A 23,010-nucleotide genomic window follows, 5' to 3' on the forward strand; every position below is an offset into this window, starting at 1 on the left:
TGGAACTGGATGATGAGATCCCCTGCTTGAGATCTGGTATGATGAAAGCACCAACAATGCAGTTCATTTTATAGTATCCTGTAAAGCAGTGATTAGTTGCCCACAGCTGTATGTAACCAAACTTCATGTTTAAAACTGCAAGATCTGCCTGTCATACCTGTCATGAAGTTTTAGGTCAGACACCAACCCCAACATTAACCTGCATGTACAACTGGGACCCAACTCCCATGTTCAATTAAAACAATCCTGATATTAAAGTAGGTAAAACATCGATACCTTGCTCTTGGATAAGGTGGGACCAGGTGATAAATCTGTATTGATTAGCTTGTTTCTGTCATACAGTATAGCTGCCAACTATCCCCAGAAGATATTGTGACCTTTTATAACTGATATGTTATACAGTCCCTTTCTAGGACTCTGTTTAATAGCCTAGCTGTGTGAGTGACTGGAGTCCTTACAGTTGGTTATCAAAACTACAACATTAGAAAGCAATGGAGCTGCAAGTTTCCTTGTGTTGAAAAAAACAAATTTTGTTTTTTTTACAAATTTCATTGCTTTGAAGGTGGAAAAGAAGCATTGATGTAGTATCTGCATAGCTGTGTACATGTAGTGGCATGTACTGAGCACAGTACTGCTTTAGTCCCCAGTGACTTTTGGTACTTACTAACAAGCTAGGCCTCTCTGTATTCAACCTCTTATTGCCTCATGACAACAAAATGTCTTGACTTATCTGAAGATCTGATTGATTGATGCATTACAACCCGTTCTTTCTGCAAAATATCTCACTGGAACGTCTAATTATCCCTTCCATGTGATAATTTAATGGTTTTTCCTTTCATATGTATACATGTGAAGCTACACCACTTGATGTCTAATTAGTGAAAGTTTTTCAGTATCTATGCATATATATTTGATGGAATAATATCTGTCCATGTTATTTTTGGAAACAGTGAGGTAAACCTACACCACTTGTTAATAAATATGGTGATATTTAGATCTATATAAAAACAAACTTGGCAATCCTGTTGCTGTAGACCAAGTAAATCACCTTTATTTGGGTTTGTGTAATTCAATTCAATTTGTTTCTATATGTACTTAACTCACAGACAAAAGTAGTTATAAAACAAAGAATTAAATAATATTACATATGATGGACACTAGAAAAAAACAATACTGCTCATCACAGCAAAACAACAACAAACAAACAGAAGGACAATGTCAAGGAGAAAAAACGTAACATATGGAACTTGGAAATGATTACTGATTATAAGAACAGATTTGAGATTCTCTATAAAATGAATGAAGTGAAGCGCTCGATCGATCATACATCAGGTGAAACGTTGTGCCAAATATAATAACAAATATTTCTGGAGTTATTAAATTGTCGTGTATAGTTTTATGACGAGTTACAGAAAAGAAGTTATTATTTTGAGTACAGTATGCACTGAGATTATGATTATTGTCATCTTAAACTGATTCTTATTGTGAAATTCATTTTCTAGGTAATAAAAAAAAGGTCTGCATTTGTTTCTGTTGTTACTTCATTCCTCTCTCACCTAATTTCTGCATGCAACATAAAGTATATATATATGCATTCTAAGATCTAACAAAGCTACAACAGTTGATAACAGTTTAGCACTGGAACTATAGTGATACAGGCTGTGAGTAGGCTTGGGCAAGAAACTCCTGTCAACATTTTTCAACTTGTTTACTCTCATTGTTCTTCACTGCAATGTCGTAATGACATATAATGCTAGCAGGTTTTTATTACTTGAGACACGGAGTACATTTACTATGTATGTATGCTAACAACAGAATGTCATCAGTCTAGCCCAGGAATATGCTAGAAAACCAAGTAATGGCCATACCTGTGTAAACTTCAAAATACCTTAATTTTAAAGCCATGCTTTCAGTATTTCCTCCCTCTCGGATATTTATTGTCTAATTAAGCAATCATCAGTATTGTAGAATGGTCAGAATCTCAAAGTATGCCCGAGACAGCTTACATTGCCAATTTGAGTATACTTCTATGGAGCACAGTAATGATGACCTTAACTGTCCATTTGTGTATATGAACTTTGAACTTGGTTTGTCTCATTATCTATGCGTATACTGATTCTAATTATGAAGTGGTAGATTGCAAGTAAAATCAGTCTCAGACTATGAAAAATATGAAATGATTAATAACCTCTCTGAAATTTCTCATGGTATACACTGAAGCACATTCATATATATACTGTACATATGTAAATAACATACTTCAGTAGGTGTAGTTTAAACTCGCTAGTTAGTATGGTACTACAGTACCAGTATCTTTCATGTAACATGTCATTAAAACTTCAGTAGACAAATTACTTTTCTCAATCAGTTTCAATCCTTGAGGTCTTTGATGTTTGGTAAAGTCTAGTAATTTTGTAGACTTTTAATAATTGCATTTAATTTAATTTACATTAACTACTATGATGACATATGTGATGATAGTCAAAATGTATGGATAGCAATAGAGGGTTTGATGTTGTAGATTTGTGTTCCTCCCTCCCCATCCCACCTATAGGAATAGTGTATGGAAAGTTCTTGTTAAAGTAGGATTGTTTTTCCAGAGTATTATCATTGCTTTAAATAACATTTCATTAGATTTTGACAATTTTCACAAGATCCAGAAAACACAGTATTGTTATCATGGAAGGTTTGACCTGCTGTTTCCGGACACGTGAGGAGATTGACTTCATTCCTTTATTCTCTCTAACCTGTCTCTGATCTACCTAGCCCTTCATCGAATGGTAACAGAGAGTGCACAATTCTATTGAACACAGTATATGCTAATTATGTATTTATGCAAATTTAAGCACACACATATGTGCCAATCCTCCTATCCATTGAAGTAGTCAGTCGTACAATGACACAGTACCTTTTAGAAGATTGTGTCATGAAGCTTAGTAGTAACTCATCTAAAAACCTCAGTTGTATTATAAGGGAGAGCTCCTTTTTCAAGCCAGGTTTAATTCCCTGTTGCTGCTGCTGAGCATGCATCCTAGATTCCCCTGAAGTGATTTTCACGGTTGCAGTAGTAATATGCCACTGCGTAGCAACGGAACTACTGGTGTAATCGTTGTGAGGCAAACTTATCATTATGCTGCTGGAGTAATATAACACTGCAAGGCCGAGCTCGTCTGGCAAATTACTAAATGTGTATCAAACAGTCAAATATTAATATGGCATTGTTTCCATGGTAACCTGATTAAACTCTACATCAAAGAGGGATGAGCATTGCTCATGCGAATCCAAGACTACCAAAATAAAGTGTTTAGATGCAGGAGAAATTTGCAGATTTATTCCAGAACTTTCGGTCTGCAGCACACTGTATCTAGTGTGATGCTATGTAGCATAGCTTGTTAGTTTGTGTTCAGTGCCTTTTGGTTACCGCTAGATGTTCAGTTTGACAAGGGCGCAGTATATCAAGCTGTGAACCAGTATGTTGAGTTACAGTTTCTATTTGGCAGTAATTTGGAAAAGACAAAACATACCTTGAGAACACGAAGTAGTACACAAACCATGATTTAAGTTCTTATATTGAATCATTCACCAGTCTCACCAATACCTTATACTTCAGTATTCTGAAAGTGAAAATGAGCGAAGGAAAAGTTCACACATTAAAAAAAAAATTTTTATTCCAAGATGAAGGAGGCCTCAAAGCTCAAAGGAGGCTTTTTGTTGGATTTTGAGCATTTGGGAAACTATGTGAATTTTTCCACATTTATACTGTACACTGTAGTAGGTTGTCTTAATAGTTTGGTTTATTGTGATCTCAGTTTGAGCAGTCCATCTTCAGTGAGTTGAAATTTTGTGATCAAATACCAACAGCTGTTTAAGTCTCTTTCAGTCTCCATTGGTATTATTTATAAACAAAAACTTTGAAAACCAAAAAGAACTCACCTACCAACTCCCCAAAATATATTTATAAGAAAAAAATTAAAGTTGTAATCTTTTATGCCATACAAATTATCAAAGCCAATCATAGTTAACAATTTTAACTCCCCCCTCCCCCCAAGAAAAAACAAAGACCTTGGATGCCAAACATATTCTGAATCATTCATAATCTTTAAGGAATGACTGGATGTGAAATCAGGTATATTTTTGTGAATACCTTCCTCTTCCCATTTTCATCTTTCTGCCCATTGTTTTCGCATGGAAGCTGCCCTTACCACTCCGATCTGTCAGTAACCAAGAAATGTATATAAACTGAGAAAAAATTATGCTGATGTGTACTCTTCTAATGCCCAATCTCTTAAGTACAAACTTATTAACAGTGGTAGTCATTGATCTTCTTTTTGTGTTAGATGTTTTCAGGCAATCATTACTTAATATGGTCTTACTCAAAAAGTAATAAAAGCAAGGCAGCCATTACATGATTGATTTTATGTAGCTTTACAATATTGACGTTTTGTAAATGACAAATGGATTTGGATGGAAAAGCCTTTTAAGTTCTTCATGACCAATATTGTTCCTTCAATCTTTATGACAATTTGAAGATGAAAGCAAAAAAGTATGGAAAAGACCGAAGGGAAGAATATATAGATATATATGTATATATATATGTTTATATTTTTATATTTGAACACTGTGCTTTAGCACTGTACTATAAATGAGGTTGCATATAATTTACTGCTAGTATATAGATATATACATTCAAGAGGAAAACTATTGCAGTATTAATTGGAAAATGAACTGTAATGTATTTTTGGTGTCTATATGGCATTCATGACTTGTCTTTGTTGGTTATTACAAATTCTTTGACATTTAAGAATAAATTTCTTTGCCGAAATCAAAAGCATCTTTAAACCTGGCAAGATTTACAAGGGCTATAATCCATAACACACCTACACATACATGTTATTATGACCACAGTTTAGTTTATGATATATGAAGAGTGTGCCATTTGATCCTGCAGTAGACTGTAGACTGTACTGCTGATACAGTTATCTCTAAAGATGATCTAAGGAACAAAGTAAATATTGATACTGTATGGTGTAGACCAAACGAAACAACTTTGACTTGCCCAGGTTTTGTTTTTTTCCAATCAAATGTTTTTATAGAATGATACATGAATCTCCAGGGACTGACAGGAGTGGCTGGACTACCAAGTCTAGTACATATTTGCACTTTCTCTTCAGCAACATATAAGACTTATTTATTATTGCCTCCAACAACTTTAGGTGTGATTATGAATTATTACAACATAGGAGTGGCTGGACTACCAAGTCTAGTACATATTTGCACTTCCTCTTCAGCAACATATATAAGACTTATTATTGCCTCCAACAACTTTAGGTTGGATGATGAATTATTCAGTGAGAAAATGTGTTGATTCGATGCCATACATATACTGTAGGTGTTCTGCTTGTTTATATCATGTTACCTATTGGTTACTTGCCATAGGAAGTCAAGTAATCTATGCAGTCAAGTTAGTGTGTTGTGTGTGTTTATGTGATTAACTACTTGAGTTACACAGGCGTTTTAGATACATGTGTATTCATGTATTTTTAGTGCTGTGTAGTTTCAATACCAAATACTTCAAGTATTCAGAAATAATACAAGGGGCTCCTTTACAGGGCACCATACATTGAATAATAAAGAGGGGGTACCACAGAAAATTTCCATCACTTGATTTTGAGTAACTAGTCAGAAAATACAAAATAAGATTCACTATCATGTTGAATTTAATAATTACTCTTCAGGATTGAGTGCTGAGGGTCAGTGACCGTAATTGCAATGATATGATTACTGTACAATTTGACAGAAAATGCTGGTCTTGATTCCTTGCCAAATGCAGGAGGCATCTATGCGATGGTGATGGTAGTATGTATGCGTGAGTACTTGCGTGGGTGTGTATGTATGTGACACTTGCTTGTAAACACAGTCAATCAAAAAGTTCATGATGGATATACTGCATACTTGGTATGTGAATCCCTCTTATTGAGTGCAAGAACCCTATTGTTTTCTGTGAAGTTCAATGGTCATTTGGGTCAACAGAGGTCAAAGTCTAGAAACTTTTTAAACACGATAACTCAAAGAGTACATCTTTGTTGACCTTCATACTTAGTATGTAGATCTCGCTTGGTGAGTGCTAGGCACCTATTGAAATTGGTAGAGTTCAAAGGTCAAATGACGACAACATGTGTCAAAGTCTAAACATGATAACTCTAGAACTAAAGCTACAATATATTTGTGAATTCTCCAGTATTGTGATTTCTTGTGGTGAACATAGCTTGGTCAAATTCAGTCCAGTTTAGTTTTGTGAAGGGGCTCTGTAGGTCTTCAACAAAACTAACAGTCTTCCAGAAAAATGAAATCTGCTTCAAAGAGTGAGTCTGGCTTTAAACACATTCAAGCAGGCCCTTATGAGTTTTCATCCTCTTAAGCCCGGGTCACATCTGCGCGATTCAACACGCGATTCAACTCGCAATACAATTGAAGGTTGAATCGCGTAGTTAGACACGGGTATCAACTTGTTGCGCAATAAAAGTTGCGCCGTCGATTTGGGTTGATTTGCAATAGAGCAATGTCCTAATCAGCGCAACTTCTCAGAAGCAACTTTTCTGATTCGCGTGATTTTAGTTGCGAGTTGAATCGTGTGTTGAATCGCGCAGATGTGACCCGGGCTTTAGTTGCAAGCGGTCAATAGGTTATCTAAAATGGTGGAAAAAGAAAAGAAATGGCTTAAGGGATCAACAGGTTATCTGGAATGGTCTCAAAATTGGCCATTTTCTCTGTGATCTTTACTAGTTGACTTTTACTTTGGCTAAGTTGTGAAAATATCTCACAGTGTATAAACAATGTCATGTAGAGATCTAATTCATTAATAACAATTATCAAAGGGATGATTAGTGACAGCTGATTTGCTAGCTCAAAATTGGTAAAAGAAAATGTTCTTTTATTCCATTTCATTTCATTTATTGAAACCAGTATAAATATAGCATATTTATAAAAAGGAGTACACATGTCAAACTAAAAATAAATAAATATGAAAACCATGATAGATAAGATGTTCAAATGATTGCACATCAAGAAAGCGTTAAAACTATGTACATTACTAGAACTAGGTGAAACAATGAGTAAAATTAAATGAGAGGTTCCAAATTACCAAATTGAATGTATATTGCAGCACGGTAGATGAAAGAGTTCTTATTAAGTTGAATTCTATATTTTGGCAAGATATGAGGGTTCCTAAGATTCCTGGTAGCTTTCACCAACAGACAATTAAGTCTACGTATCTGTATTTCACATAGGAAGATTACTCACTCATTCTGGATATTGAAACATTTTGGAATATAAATTCTATACTGTCAAGTCCTACCAATGAATTAAGTGGTTGATGCCCACAAGGGATTGCTACAAATAAGAGCTGAAAATCTCTGATCTTTTCTGGTTCTCACTTAATTCTTGGACAAATTTAACTCACTTGCTCCACATTAGTCAGATAGTAACTTGGAATTTTGAGCAAATTGTATGGTAAGGAATCACAAAAATCAACTGGCTTTCTAGTTGTTGCCAGCAGTGATGCTTGTTTTAGCAACCCTTTTTTTGTAAATTATTGAAGCTATGCTCACTTAGGGTACACTGTTTATGGATTCAATTATAATGTTAAATTTTGCAACGTAAAATTGTGTAATTTTTGATAAAATCAAGATGGTACACAAGAGCATTCCTAATGCAGTTTGAGTGTTTAGAATTTGGGCATTTTATTCCATTAATTGTGATGGATTGGATCTTCAAGTCCTCATTTCATTAAAGCTTAAGCTCTGTTAATGTTACATGCTCTATAATGTTAGATGTTAACCACGAACTACAGAACAAACACGAGTGGTAACTACAATGGACAGTACTGTCCATGAATTAACCAACATCTGGGGATATGATTAATAAATTTATTCCATAATCTTAAACGTAATAATAATCATCATAATCCATCGTAATCATGGTTTATGATCGTTATCATAAATAATCATGGAAAATGTAAATCAAGTTTTGCATTGCCAATTGAATCATGTGATCATAAAAGCTAATTGTAAGTGGCCAGTGTGTGTGTGATAGATCTCCATGATCATTTTCGGCAGCCGGATATTGTTAATTTGACAAAGAATGAGAGCAACAGCAAGGACATTGTTATTGGTTATGTTTATCTTCCTAGGGCTGTCCACTGTTTTATTTTTGTTCAGGGGTTATGTGCAGACATTTGTTTGAAGGAAGTGTCAAGAAAGAACAGCTGAAAACAAGAATACCTTTTTTTAGTAAATATAGAGTTGATGCCATCAACTGCATCTTCATAGTTGTGTGAGGTTTAAGTAAACATGTTGCAAAACATTGTAATTAATAATAAATTGCAATTTTGCTGCTCTGATCCAGTATGAGGAGGGCCGGAGGATGTAGCCCACTGTCCCCCTATAAATTTGACCAGGATGTGCACGTTATGCAGGTGGTGGTGCAATTGGCACATCCAAAATGTTTGCCCTCATAAACAGTTTGGTTGCCCTTCACTTGGTTCCCTCTCCCACTTTGGAAAATCTGGGGCTGTCACTGATTATTTTGCTTGCTAACTGGAACATATATATTGTTTCATTCATTAACTTTTTTTTACACACTATTTGTTCATGTACTTATAAGTTCTATGTTGTACCAACTGTGTAGTATTCAGAGTGTTAAACCCTAATTGCATTAGCAAAGATAGAAAAGCTATATATATGGTTTTTATAGTTTGTTTTTTGTAGCATTTTGCATTAAATTGACACATATTCAATGCACGTGAACTACCCAGTAGTACTACCCTATTTTACTGTGTTCAGAATATGGACCACCGTCTTTACCGTTGAAATAATGCTAACCAATACTCAGTATCTTACCATAGGAATGGAACTTTTTGTCTTTCAACAGAAGCTTGCTGTGATTACCTACTGAAGCATAGGAACCTGTTTGGCCAGGTGTGGGGGCGTGTGGGGGGTGTCAGGGTGGATCTACCATCTAGATGATAACGTTGCTAGCTTATATTATTTGGAGGAGAGCAACCTTTCACCTTGTCCTACATTCCTTTATGAAGCTGGAATTGTTTGTCACCTACAGTGTACTTTTCGTTCTATAAATAATTGAGCTATTGCTTGATATTGAGTCCATTCAATTTTCTAAAGCATCCAATGAATATGTATGTTAAATAGACAGAAGGCAGTCCCCAAAGATGTCCCTTTTCTCACCACCATTTCTGTTTCTTTGTATTGCATGTATTGCATGCAAATAAGTAACTAGCGTCTATAGGTCATGTGCTGGCAAGCTGACATCTGGGAAAAGACAGAGTTGGTACTCCTAACGTGGACACCTTTATACAAAAGAGGACGTCAGGTTGGAACTTGGGTTGCACAACAAATAAAATAGTTACTAAACAAGTGGCGTAAGGACGGCAGTCTGACCACAGTAGACGTAACTACATGAGTCTCACAAGGTTAGACTTACTGTAACTTGAGCAGTCTTACCACATTTAGACTTAACTACAATAGCCTTACAACATTAGACTTCATGATAGCATTCTTTCAATATAAGATGTAACTACAGGAGTCTTACAAGATCAGGCTTACTGTAACTTAAGCAGTCTTTCCATATTAGACTTAATTATAGGAATCCCATAACATTATAACTTGACTACTATAGTCTTAAACCAATCAAGACTTCACAAAGCAATCTTAAAACATTAGCCTTTACCTTAACATTCTTGCAACATTAAATGTGACAATAGCAGTGTTATAGCAAGAGGCTACATGTATGACTTGCTATTTTCTTGATGTATGTGTTGATGTTTTGTTATAGTAAACAAATGAATGGAACAAACAGTAGTATAGATGATATTATCTGGTCTATTTTACCTTTAAACTGGAGTACTAATGTTTTTTAGTTTTCACATTGATTTCTATTTCTAGACTTTCTCATCCTAGCTCAGAGTGCCAACTCTCAATTGAAATACATTTTTACTGCACTACACATGCAAAGGCTTTAAGTGTTAGAGCTCAATATTTGTCGACTACTTAGCTTCATGTGAAGAGCAACCCGCCTCTCAATAGCTCCCACAATGCGATTAACCTGTCATTTCATTCGTTCATTATCCGAGCAATTGAGAACGGTGAGCTGTGTTTGCTACTGAGACGCTGTGGCAATGGTGGTACGTACACACATCACTCCACAGAGGACGAAAGTAACATGCTGCTATGCCCTATACTCATTAACGTGGTATCGGTGCAGAGAGAAAACCTAGCTAGGGAGTAAATGTGTGGCCGGGATACAGTGCTACTCCCTAATAGCATTTTATAATTTCACAGAGCATTATGGACGATCAAATGAGCATCAATTCAGTGAAGTGATTAACGGGAGACGGGGAGTAGTAGTGGAAGTTAAGGCTCATTCAGCCGGTTCAATGAACCCACTTTAGGGCCGATTGTAGGTACGATAATTGGAAAATTGTCTTTCGTATGAATGGATTTGGATAAGTTATTCATAGGGAGTGTGTTGATTTTGATCAAACTGGGAGGCTTTTGGGTAAATAATTCCATATAACGGTCGGCTTGAGAGAAATGGTGTTGAAAGCTAATCATCAATGTCCATGGGCGTGTGGTCTGACGTGAATTGTTTGCACACACCGGGTCGGTGGTACGTCTGGCAAAGATTTGACACCTGTGTTGCTTGTGACAACGGACAGGTTCGAAGGTCAAAATGTTGATTTCACGGAAAAGAAATTACCTTTGTGTAGTATTAATGAGGCAAGCCAAACATGATAGTGTCTTCATGGTTCTATTCCTTGTAGAATTAAAATATAGTAAACAATTTGTGTAAAGGCTTTGTCCTTTTTGCAATCCACCAAAGCTGGCAGTAAGGTTGTACTATGAATTACAAAGAATTGAAATAAGAGTAAATTACTGATAAACAAAAGGTCTTTTTTTCACTCATTTTGGTGTAAATACATTCTAGGAAACATAACAACCATCAATGACTAGAATCCAGAGTCTTATTAAAAAACATTTAGTAAATACTGAAATTCTACCAGTATTATTGTTTTTTTTTTCTTAAAAGTCATTATATCTTATATATTTATTTGACTCCTCTCTTTATCATCTCCAATCTACATAAACACTTTCTTATCTACCCAAACTACATGAGTGGAACGTTTTATCACTGTGCCCCCCTACATTCCACTTCCGGGACACCGTCCACCTTCTCCTTCCTATTACAGAAGACAGATACCTGAATTGTCTGCAAACTTTTCATCCCCAAGAATTTTTTCACTTCGTTTACATTTTAGTGATTGTCTTCAGGAACAAGATTTTCTTTCACCTATATTGAAGTACTTTGTATCTTCTTAAGTTTTTCATGTTTTTCATAAATGTTCAAGAAAGTTCCACTAGTGTGTGTCCTTTTCTCGCTGTATGTTTGTACAGGCATCAGTTGGTCTCCTGCTACTCCGCAAACCAGTAAGGTTCATGAAGATTTAATGAAATTCAATCAATCAACCCAGCCATGTTGACAGCTTTTCCACAGTAGAAAACATTGAAAAAAAGAGAAATTTTCATCATAAAAGTTTACTTAAATCCAATTAAATCCAATGTTAATTTCATTTCTCTCTTACCTGTCTTCTCTCTATATTAATCCAGTGGTATAAAAGATACATGAATCAGCAGTTATCAATAAGACATTGAATTTAAGTAATATTTCCGAAAATGCAAATATTACACAAGCAGCATATAGAGTATATATAGTCAGCTTAGAAAACACTCATGTGCTCAAGATATGTCTAGCTGACTGGTTGAATTATTAATAAGTTAATGAAACCTGCAAGCAGATATCTTCATCACTTAGAATATATACGTACATATGTGTCTCCTCCAGGGCGACTATGCTGTGTCATTCCTACAGTCTCCCAGAGAGGTGTTTTGCAGTGCAAATCCAATATTGGAACATACTGTGTGTTGCTGTGGGTCGCTTATCTTCGGTAGAAATGAATTTCAAAGTAAAGATTTAGTCTCTAGTGGTCAGTTTTCATGATCATCACAACGTCTGTCATATTGAAAATGTTTTGTCTCAGGTACAAATTGTTCAGGAAAGTTCCATTTTTGTCTCTTCCACAATTTTTACCAGCCTAGGATATTATAATTGTGTTGACTACAATAAGACTTGTTAGGGTACACTTTATTAGGAAGATTGAACATTCGTTAGTTACAGTACAACCTTCCTAATTAACTGTAGTAATGAATGGATGAATGAATAGATTAATCAGTGCTCACCATACTATTTGCCTGTTTGGTCTTTGGAAGACTGGTTCTGATTTTGGATTCTAGGAGGAAATTAATATTATATACTTTTAGCACATGAATATCAACTGAAAGCAGAAGACAGCAGCTGTGTCCTTAGATATCAGTGTGATATATATGCTAACATTTGGATACATGTCGGGTGTACCAGGACATGTCTGCATGGAGACCACAACAACGGTGTATGATGAAGCACGAGACTTTGGTCATGATAACATTCCGAAGTCACTCAGTCAGCTGGTCGCAATATTCCACTCCAGACTATAGAGTTAATAAATGTTGTTTTGAGTATGTCAAGGGCACTATATATACAGATTTATCTGCACAAGGCAGGGGACTAGGTATTCTGGTGATTAGGTGTAGATATTGGACAAAGTCACTCTCAGACACGAGGAACGACACTATTACTTGTAACTGTAACATAGAAGTAGGAGACCGTGGCTCTCAGACACATGGAATAGATAGGTATTTATTCAGCCACTGATCATAAAAACTACAATGCAAATTGGGTAAAAACAAGAGCTTCAAAGTCAAAACGAGTTCAAAACTAAAAGCAGATTCAAAATATAAAATGGATACCAGGATGAAAATGTTGCTAAAACATAAAACACACAGTGTTAAAAAAACGTCAGAAACCCTAAAATTGGAATGACACTATTACTTGTGTAAAAGTAGGAGACCGTGGCTCTCAGAATTAGTAACGTTTGTGATATGTTGATCACATGTATTGGGAAATATGATCTGTAGGGGGTGAATCTTAAAAGGTTCAATCGCAAACTGTGAAATAAATTTCTTCTTTTTCAAACAATCAGAACTATGGCTTAAAATGCTAAATCATTCTGGAATGTTCAAAAACTAGATTACGCAGTCTTATTAAAGTCAGTAAAACAGTTTTTTGGAAAAACATTTCCCACTTATTACTAAAGTGAATATTGTAATTAACATAGTGAATGTTACAAAAATAGAGAGGCAGGAATTTACAATCTTGACAATATTTAGGAGTAACTGTGAATGCTAAGGACAAAGTTAACACAAGCTCAACCATACTATGCTGTATACACACCTAAAGTTTGGATATTAAGGGACAAATATAGCATGCAAAGATCTAAGTCGGCCTCAAAACACCAAGGATGAACATACCAAAATAACTTTTGCCTAATTGCTTCGTGCAATCACATTATGCAAATTGTCGACCTATGTGATCTCACCCACACAAGAAAAAAACTAGACCAATAAATAGGTGTATAGTGCAAACTGCAAAGTTATATCAGGATTGTGGATAAATGCATAGTTTTTGTGTAAAAAGACTTCTTTTGAAGGTAAAATTTAAATTACTGCTTGAAAATAACAAGCAGGGGGAAAGCAATACTGAGGCACAAATAGACAAAGGAAATGAAGTTAACATAAGGTAACTACAATTTTCACCATTTATACAAAACAAAAACAAACCAAAATATAACAACCTTCTTCCACCCAAAAATAATTTCAAACAAACAGGAGAAGTAGAGAAACATGAGGACACATTGTACTAAAAGTTTAATCACATTTTAAAGGAATATTTATCCTAATCAAGTACATATTTACTTGAAAGAGATAATATACATATTGTCAGTACATATTGGTTTAGTTCTTTCGTAGAATAAAATAATAGATTATGAGCAAGCCTATTAATGATGAGTGTGATCTTAAATTTTAATAGTTTCACCATGAAACCTTGAAACACCATGAAAAGAGAAACACCATGAACAAAAATTTCACTTTCAACCATGAACTATAAAATTAGTGAAAAACTACTAGATTTCAAGTTTCAAGGGATATTCCAGTGGTAAACAATGTCACACTCATATCGAAGAGAAAAAATATTTCCCACTGTTAATTGAAAACTGGATCTCAATAGCTTGTCCCAAACTCAAGATATGAGTGTTTGAATTGAACTTATTTTGATTGTCTATTTAACCTTCCTTACTTCTGAGAAGTGACTTACAGTTGGTGGTCTGTTAGGTCATCAGGGGTAGACGGTCTTTCAAAGTTTTTAATTCTAAGGCTTTTATAATCTTTCTTGTTGATTTATCCTTGAAAAGAAGCATTATTAAGACAGACAAATAGATTTTCTCACCTCAATTGCCATGACGATATCATTCACTCTGTTGTTGCCAGATGCATTTACATATTATCATATCATAATTCATATCTTCCCATATATAGCATCTAGACAAATCTCTATGAGGATGTGGTATTGATCTAAAGATGCAGCCTTTTTGTAGTAATTTTGCTAATATGAAAGAAATCATCTTCAGCCAGAGGAATATCAGTTCTAAGCTGTTAATCTGACAAAGTTATATTGCTTCTACGCCTGCTGGAACAGTTACTTGTGATAAGTAAGTCTGAAGGATGGCAAAGCATTGATATCTCCTTTGAAAAGAATCAATGAATATTTGAAATGCTTGTTATAAAGAGTTAATCTTAACTCCCTTCATATCAGCTAAAGCTTGTCTTTGAACTTGTACTTTTTAACCTATATACCACATTAAAGCAATCATCTTCAGCCAGAGGAATATCAGTTCTAAGCTGTTAATCTGACAAAGTTATAATGCTTCTAAGCCTGCTGGAACAGTTACTTGTGATAAGTAAGTCTGAAGGATGGCAAAGCATTGATATCTCCTTTGAAAAGAATCAATGAATATTTGAAATGCTTGTTATAAAGAGTTAATCTTAACTCCCTTCATATCAGCTAAAGCTTGTCCTTTGAACTTGTACTTTTTAACCTATATACCACATTAAAGCAATCAGCCTCAGCCAGAGGAATATCAGTTCTAAGCTGTTAATCTGACAAAGTTATAATGCTTCTAAGCCTGCTGGAACAGTTACTTGTGATAAGTAAGTCTGAAGGATGGCAAAGCATTGATATCTCCTTTGAAAAGAATCAATGAATATTTGAAATGCTTGTTATAAAGAGTTAATCTTAACTCCCTTGATATCAGCTAAAGCTTGTCCTTTGAACTTGTACTTTTTAACCTATATACCACATTAAAGCAATCAGCCTCAGCCAGAGGAATATCAGTTCTAAGCTGTTAATCTGACAAAGTTATAATGCTTCTAAGCCTGCTGGAACAGTTACTTGTGATAAGTAAGTCTGAAGGATGGCAAAGCATTGATATCTCCTTTGAAAAGAATCAATGAATATTTGAAATGCTTGTTATAAAGAGTTAATCTTAACTCCCTTCATATCAGCTAAAGCTTGTCTTTGAACTTGTACTTTTTAACCTATATACCACATTAAAGCAATCATCTTCAGCCACAGGAATATCAGTTTTAAGCTGTGAATCTTACAAAGTTATAATACTTCTAAGCCTGCTGGAACAAATACTTGTGATAAGTAAGTCTGAAGGATGGCAAAGCATTGATATCTCCTTTGAAAAGAATCAATGAATACTTGAATGCTTGTTATAAAGAGTTAATCTTAACTCCCTTCATATCAGCTAAAGCTTGTCCTTTGAACTTGTACTTTTTAACCTATATACCACATTAAAGCAATCATCTTCAGCCACAGGAATATCAGTTTTAAGCTGTGAATCTTACAAAGTTATAATACTTCTAAGCCTGCTGGAACAAATACTTGTGATAAGTAAGTCTGAAGGATGGCAAAGCATTGATATCTCCTTTGAAAAGAATCAATGAATACTTGAATGCTTGTTATAAAGAGTTAATCTTAACTCCCTTCATATCAGCTAAAGCTTGTCCTTTGAACTTGTACTTTTTAACCTATATACCACATTTTTTAAAGAAATTTGCTCTCCTGCTAATTGAGGTTGTAGACCTGTACAACATCTCGCATAAATTGTCTGCTACTTAAGCCGTGTTTAACTAACTTCCTGTTACTTGTTAAAGGTAAATTTGAGTACTTGAGGTCTGCAGCATTCCATCAGTATATGTACAGTATATATCGAGCTCATTACACCAGGACTCATTCTAGGCACGCATCTCAAAGTGATTGTTTCTGCTCAGTATAAATTACCCACCATTTGCTTCAGTCTCAACACGTTGCCTGGGTGAAGAAGCGTCTTTGCCTCAACATCAGGACTTCAGGTGTTAGAAAAATTTTGTAAATACACCTGCAAAGTTGAAACTTGACAAGACATGAGGCCCCCAAAGCCAGCTCATGCATGCATGTAGCCAAGAATTAGTAAGAAAAAGTGCAAAGAATTATTGGGAAACTGTTGTGATGTTTGTTCCTCAGAAGGCGTAACAAGTGACAAAACTGCGCATTAAAGTAGTTCCATTTGAAACATTGTCATCGTCGTTCTTTAGTGTATACATGTTCATTAATGGTGCCCGGAGAGTAGCTGTGGATAGCACTTTAAAATTACATTTGATAGCTGCTGTTGTATTTTCACTTTAAAAGAAACACTTAGTCCTTCCTTCCTCTCTGTAGAACTGTTCCAAGGGTTGTAAAATGATCTTAATGGAGCCTCAATAATCACTACTCACTAGTCTCACTACAATACTAGCCACATGTCCTGATCTCATTAATTCTTAATTGGCAGACGGTGTGTGCTTTTCTTTTATTCTGTGGTTAGAGCAACTTTCTTAGCCAGTTGCTTTACCAACCAGCAGCTTGTGGACTACAATGTGTTTGCATGTTAAGTATGTAAACGTATTACCCTGTAACATACTGACACATTTCACTATCCCCAGGACTGCCAGGAGTTGAATGAAAGGGAAGACTTTAAAAAGAAACAAAAAATGACTGAAAGTTCATCTGCATCCCACCGGTATCTCTAAGAAAAGTTAGGCCACCTTATAATAGTGTACAGACAGTTAAGATTGCCATGCCAACCATCCTATTCAAAGATGGCTGTTTTATTGCATATACTGTACTCTGTTGCAGTAGCTGCTGGTGATCTGTAATCTGAATTGCAAATAATTGTAGCTTTATGCCACCTTCACCCCCCGGGGGAAGGACTTCTGTTGGAATATGCATTAGTAGCCTTTAATGGGAGTAAAATACAGGTTCTTCATCTCAGTTACCTTTATTTTGTTTTCTCCTTTTTCATCCGTGCAGATATTCAAAAGTTGGAGAGAGAAGCCAGGATATGCCGAAAGTTGATGCATACTAATATAGGTAAGTATATGTACACGTAGTCATAAAACCATGGCAGACTCCTGATGATTCCAGATAAAGATTTCCTTAAGTCAAGTATTGACAAGCAAAACTTAAAGTAGTAACTCCCATTTCAAGGCACAGAATATTCCATATTTACAGTGACTAAAAACACTCTCCTAAAATACTCCTTAGGGCAATTTTATTTTGCTAAAACACTTTCTGGTCATTATGGATCTTGTGACTGATTGGCTGAACATTTTTGCAGAGGGAGATAAATAGGGAAACTGTTATATTCATTTAGTCAAATAAGTAAGTTCGATCTATTCCTAATTGTAAACTTTCTGCATTTTTTCATCATCCTAGGTCTTTCCTCATAATTGTCAGTATGAATTGAATTTGTCTCCCTGGAGTGAATCTTTAAGGTGAAACCACAGGCTATGCCAGTTATTTAGGTTATAGAGTCCTAAGGTCAATCAAGACTGAACTTAAAGAGCTGTATAGTAAGCCCCAATGGTAGCAAGTCATGTGAAGAGTGCTGCCCCTTCTTAGAATAATAACATAAAAGACATTAGCACATTCTCATGTGATTACCGCTTTTGTCAGTGTGAGTTTGGTGCTTATTTACGCATTCTAAAAATATGGCTGATGTATTTTGGTGTTATAGTATAACATCATTCATGTGGGTTGTGTATTTACATGGATTTCAAAGGTAAGCAAAGATTATGGCAGTTTGGAAGTTTACAATTATCTCCTGCTTGTTGCAATTATGACTACAGTGATAACCGATGCCAAAATTAGACAAATAAACCTAAAAAAAACTACCTCAAGATATCACCACAGTTGATGTTTCATCATTTATTTTTGTAGCAATTATGTAACCTTTTCTAGTTTTTATTCCTGGGATTTCACCTAAAGACATTTCCGAGGAAACTTTTGTCCAGAATTGAGAAGTAGACCCAAGGATCAATCCAGGGCCCTCCCCTCCACCCCCAAATGACATTTTCATAGATAGTACAAAAGGACTAAAATGATCAATAAATGCATTCCCCTAAGTTTCCCAATATCCATATTTTTTTGTTTTTTTTTTACCATATGGGTGAATATTCTTCTGAGAATGATTAGAGAGATCTTGAATTTTCCAACCAACCCAATGAAATGTTCCTTGTGCCAGTCTTGCAGTATACTGTACCTGTACAGTATTATGTATTGTATCAATGCTGTCAGGTCTTTAGCTGCAATGTCGCTCCAAAAGTTCATAGTTTATTTTTGCTTCAATTGGTATTGATTAATGTGGTTGATCAATACTGTTTAAATAATCAAGTCCTGACAAAAATCTAGGGCATCATGCCAGGGTGCAGATAGCTGAGGGTTAAAGAGAGTTTCCCAGGTATATTTAAGTGATGGTATGGAAGATCATGAACATTTTAATGTATGAGATCATTGTTAATGTGTAATCCAATGGAGCTTGGAGTGTCTGGGTGAAAACTATTTATGAAAATTTACCGTTATTACTGGTGGGGTTTATACGGAAGCAAAAGTTTGTATTATAATGAATCAGTTCACATGAATGAGGTAGAGGCCACCGCAAAACTCAAACTCCCAATCCGCAAGTAACGGAAGTTCAACCTGTGAAGTGTGAATATTCCTGATGATGTCACTCAGTAACCTCCGAAGTCTCCGAAAACGATCTATTCTTGGCTCAGGATATTGTGTACAATACAATAGGAATCTCACCTGAATGAAACAGCCTATTGTACGCAATGAATAGCCTACCCGGGCCTGGTTCTAGTGTGGTTTTGAAATTAGTGAAAGGACTAACAAAGCAAGGGAAATATTATTATTATTATATTCAAAGCATTAACTACATGTTGGTAGTATACCGTAGTGCAGCATTGTTACTTTATGTGTAGTCAGTGTTTCCATCATTCATGCCATGAAGAAGGAAAAAAAATCAGTGACATTATAAGCTCTGCATGCAAAACGGTATAAATGCTGTATGACGGACAAGCATACCTTTTGTGAACCCACAATTTGTTGCATTATGTGATTTCTTTAGTATTATCCAACCCATCCTCATAATCAATACTCCCAAACATGACCTGAAACTCGATGGAAACAAAAATGTTTACTGAATGTTTGATAGTACATTGTCATGGCTACATTATGAACAGCCATTACTTATATGGTTCAAACATTTCTAGGGGATTTGCCAAGATTTTTCTCTGCATATATACGATACACTGTGCACTGTGCCAGGTAGAAAAGGAAGACTTTGTGTAGCTAACTCATCCATGACACTAAATACACAGCTTTTTCTGATTGGAATCTGATGAAAAACTCATCACTCCTGTTTAAGAGATTATCTCTAGATTCTGACGTACATCAGTATCAAACGAGGTAGGGACCTTGACAATACATATAGTTATGTGAGTTCACTTCCCATCATGCCCCTTCCCCAGCCTGAGAAAAATTTGCTAAGTACTGTACTTGCAACAAAGCCTGTGTTATATGGAAAAATGATATTCATCCATAATAAAATTGTTTCTTTCATATAATGTTATGTTAAAATTTCATATCTGTTCAGTTGAAACAAAAATGCACATGTAGACTTCTTCCAATTGTTGATGAAAATACTGAGGCCTAACCAACAGTATTATTGTATATGTAGTACTAGCCTAACCTCTTCGGATAAAGCCTATTTCATGTCTGAAATGTGTTCACCAGAAGAAAGATAAGTAATCAACAGATGCATCAGATATTATTACTACCACAGTTTCTGAAAATTGTGTTGCATTATCTGATTCTTGAATGGCAAGTTATAACTCAGGAATTTGACATTTGGGTTGGTAAGAATCTTTCAAGGTTCAGTACAAAACTGCTACAAATAATATAGTAGTTGTTAAAGCAGCATTTTGCGTTAGGTCGCTTTTTTCCACCTTTTTAACATGTGCATCGATTTTTTTAGATGTATCAATCATAAAACAGCAAACTAAGATACCATCCAAGTTTCACCCTGCCAAGAGCGTTAATTAGCGAGTAATTAACGACTTATGTCGATAACGAGTAAAAGTGTCCTCGACAAAGTTTTCATATCTCCAAATCCACTAGTTTGAATTCCACCAATCAGTGAATAGTATGTTTATTCATGAGCATTTTGCGTTTGGTCGCCGTTTTCTACTTTTTTGACATGTCCATCGAGTTTTTTACATACATCAAATCACAAAACAGCAAATTAAGATATTAGCCAAGTTTTTCCCTGCCAAAAACGTTAATTGGCGAGTATTCCACATACAAAATTAATCGCATTCAGTTCCCAAACCCACTAGTTTGAATTCAACCAATCAGAGATGCTGGTTTAGTTATGAGCCGTGGCTAAAAATAGATTCAAGACTTTGCGTTGGTACAACCAGGGAGTTGTGATGCAACTGCCTGGTACAACTGCCATATAGACTGTACACAAATCAAGCGTGGTGTTATATTACGTATCTGTCAATGACGTTCGTAGTGTTTAAATATTCATATTATGGGCGAGGTTTATTGGGTTCCCAACGGAAAATATCTTGGAGAACAACAAAGTTGAAGGTTGCAATTTTTTCGACTTTAATGCCACCATTTGAAGTAAAATATAAATAGATAAGCTAGTTATGTATGTCGTTATGGCATAGTGGAGTCAGTGAGGTTGAGAAAAATCATAGAAAAGGACGCAAAATGCTGCTTTAAGAGGGCTGGCTGGCTACTGCAACTCTGTGGGAAAGTAGTTGCATGAGTGAAATAATGAAGTTAGTTTAATGGAGGTTCGTAGTGTCTTAGATCACAGTGATGATATATGATTAAAAGACAAAAGTTGCAATGCCCAAAATTTGCATATTGGATAACAACGACACGCATTGCTGTCTGATATAATTTTACGATATAACTGTAAAAGACAAACACACCATGTGGGAATTACACATGGATATTTTTATACTATAAATCGCGATCATTTGTTGCATTGATTGCATCGGTCATTGCAATACTACTGTAGTAAAGTGCTCTGTTATACCATGAGGTTAAAAATAAACCGGGATCCAAACATATATGCTGTGCTGATAGCGTGTGTGATGCCATCGATCTATTGTCTTTCCTAGTCGGATTAAAGACTGTCAATGGCAGTGGTTCTGTATACTTCGGAGTCGTTGAGCTAATTAACTGAATACAGCTAATCCCTCTGTGTCACGGTCCAGTTTTGCATTGATGATGAGAGATTGCTGAATTGGATTTAACACAGTTTTAATTGTCAGGCCTTGGTTTCATTGCAGACTAGTTTTATAATTTAAAATTTAAAATGAGTGTTGAAAATCTGCCATTAACTATTATTAGATCAGTTCAATATTATGCCACGATGATATCACTCCATCCTTCGGCCTACCTTATCATCTGACATGATTGTTTGATTTTGCATTCTAAAAGTAGCCATTTTGTCAAAACTTGATAAAAGTGAAATTTCTTTTGTACCACAGCAAAGCTTGCCACTGCTGTGAGTTGCTTTGTTTGCGATTTATGAAATGATGTAATTGCTTCAGGAGAAGATAAAATCTTTTCTTTTCATTTATTATTAACTATATACCTCTTCATTGGTATCTTCTCTTTGAGCCGTAGCTTGTAAGTAATTGTGGTTCAATAGTTAAAACACAGCTCCGTTTCCCATTTATTTATTTTTTAAAAAGAATAGAAAAAAAACAAAAAGAGTTTGTGATCACCAATAACAGTATTTAATCATATGTTTGTGTCATTATCTGGACTTTGTTTAGTCATGCATAAATCTATGAAGAAAGAAAGATTTATTAAGTTACAAAGATTGAAGTTATATTTATATATGCTCTATCAGGAAGATATGTTATATATATTCCTGTTGTCAACTCTGATTTCAATTAGTGTGCCTTGAAATACAAATAAAAAATAGTTTCCTTGTTGTGTTCATGTGAGTAAATCACAGGATATCATCAAGCCTTGCCCTTGTCAAACTGTTCATGTCATTGTGCTACAGTACAGTAGGTATATTTCAGCTTTCTCCAACATGTAACAAATGGCCCCTTCTCTCCCTAAGGGTGTTGTTTAATACAGTTAGAAAACCTTGTCTATTGATCCATCTGATATATTAGGTAACAATGCACCAGTGACTAGTTTAAGCCACTCTTTTAAAGTTTTGTAATTATTGCATAAATTTATAGTTCTCAACTTGTAAATTGTGAATGATAAACCAAAGACTACAACTGTACATTGTACAATGTACATGTAATTGTTTGTTTGAATGAGCATGACCAGTTTGATCAGCAGTTAATAGCTCCTAGCTGGGAGAAATATTCTAATTTGTTACAAAACCTGGCAAATTTCACATCTCATTTAACTTTCCATCCAGTTGAATAATTTCAAGAAATATTCTGTTAAGTGTATCTGCCAGCATACAGTTACAGAGTCAGGGCTTTTGAACTTGTCATTTGAGAGAGAAACAAATTCAGAATATTTTGTGTCGATGCTGAAATCACGGGCAGTGTTCTAATCTTGCATACATGTACTCTGTGCGTGTAC

At 35.3% G+C, this 23,010-nt stretch overlaps 1 protein-coding gene across 3 annotated transcripts in view; it reads left to right on the plus strand.

The window, feature by feature from the left end:
* Window positions 1-23,010, plus strand: part of LOC139969031 (calcium/calmodulin-dependent protein kinase type II subunit delta-like) — a 107,476-nt gene that overhangs the window by 14,213 nt on the left and 70,253 nt on the right. For all 3 annotated transcript variants that reach the window (XM_071973730.1, XM_071973731.1, XM_071973732.1), the window contains exon 3: window positions 17,401-17,460. In XM_071973730.1, the coding sequence (XP_071829831.1) occupies window positions 17,401-17,460 (60 nt within the window). The remainder of the gene's footprint in view (window positions 1-17,400; window positions 17,461-23,010) is intronic.

This window comes from Apostichopus japonicus, chromosome 6 (assembly GCF_037975245.1).
Source record: "Apostichopus japonicus isolate 1M-3 chromosome 6, ASM3797524v1, whole genome shotgun sequence".
NCBI lineage: Eukaryota > Metazoa > Echinodermata > Holothuroidea > Aspidochirotida > Stichopodidae > Apostichopus > Apostichopus japonicus.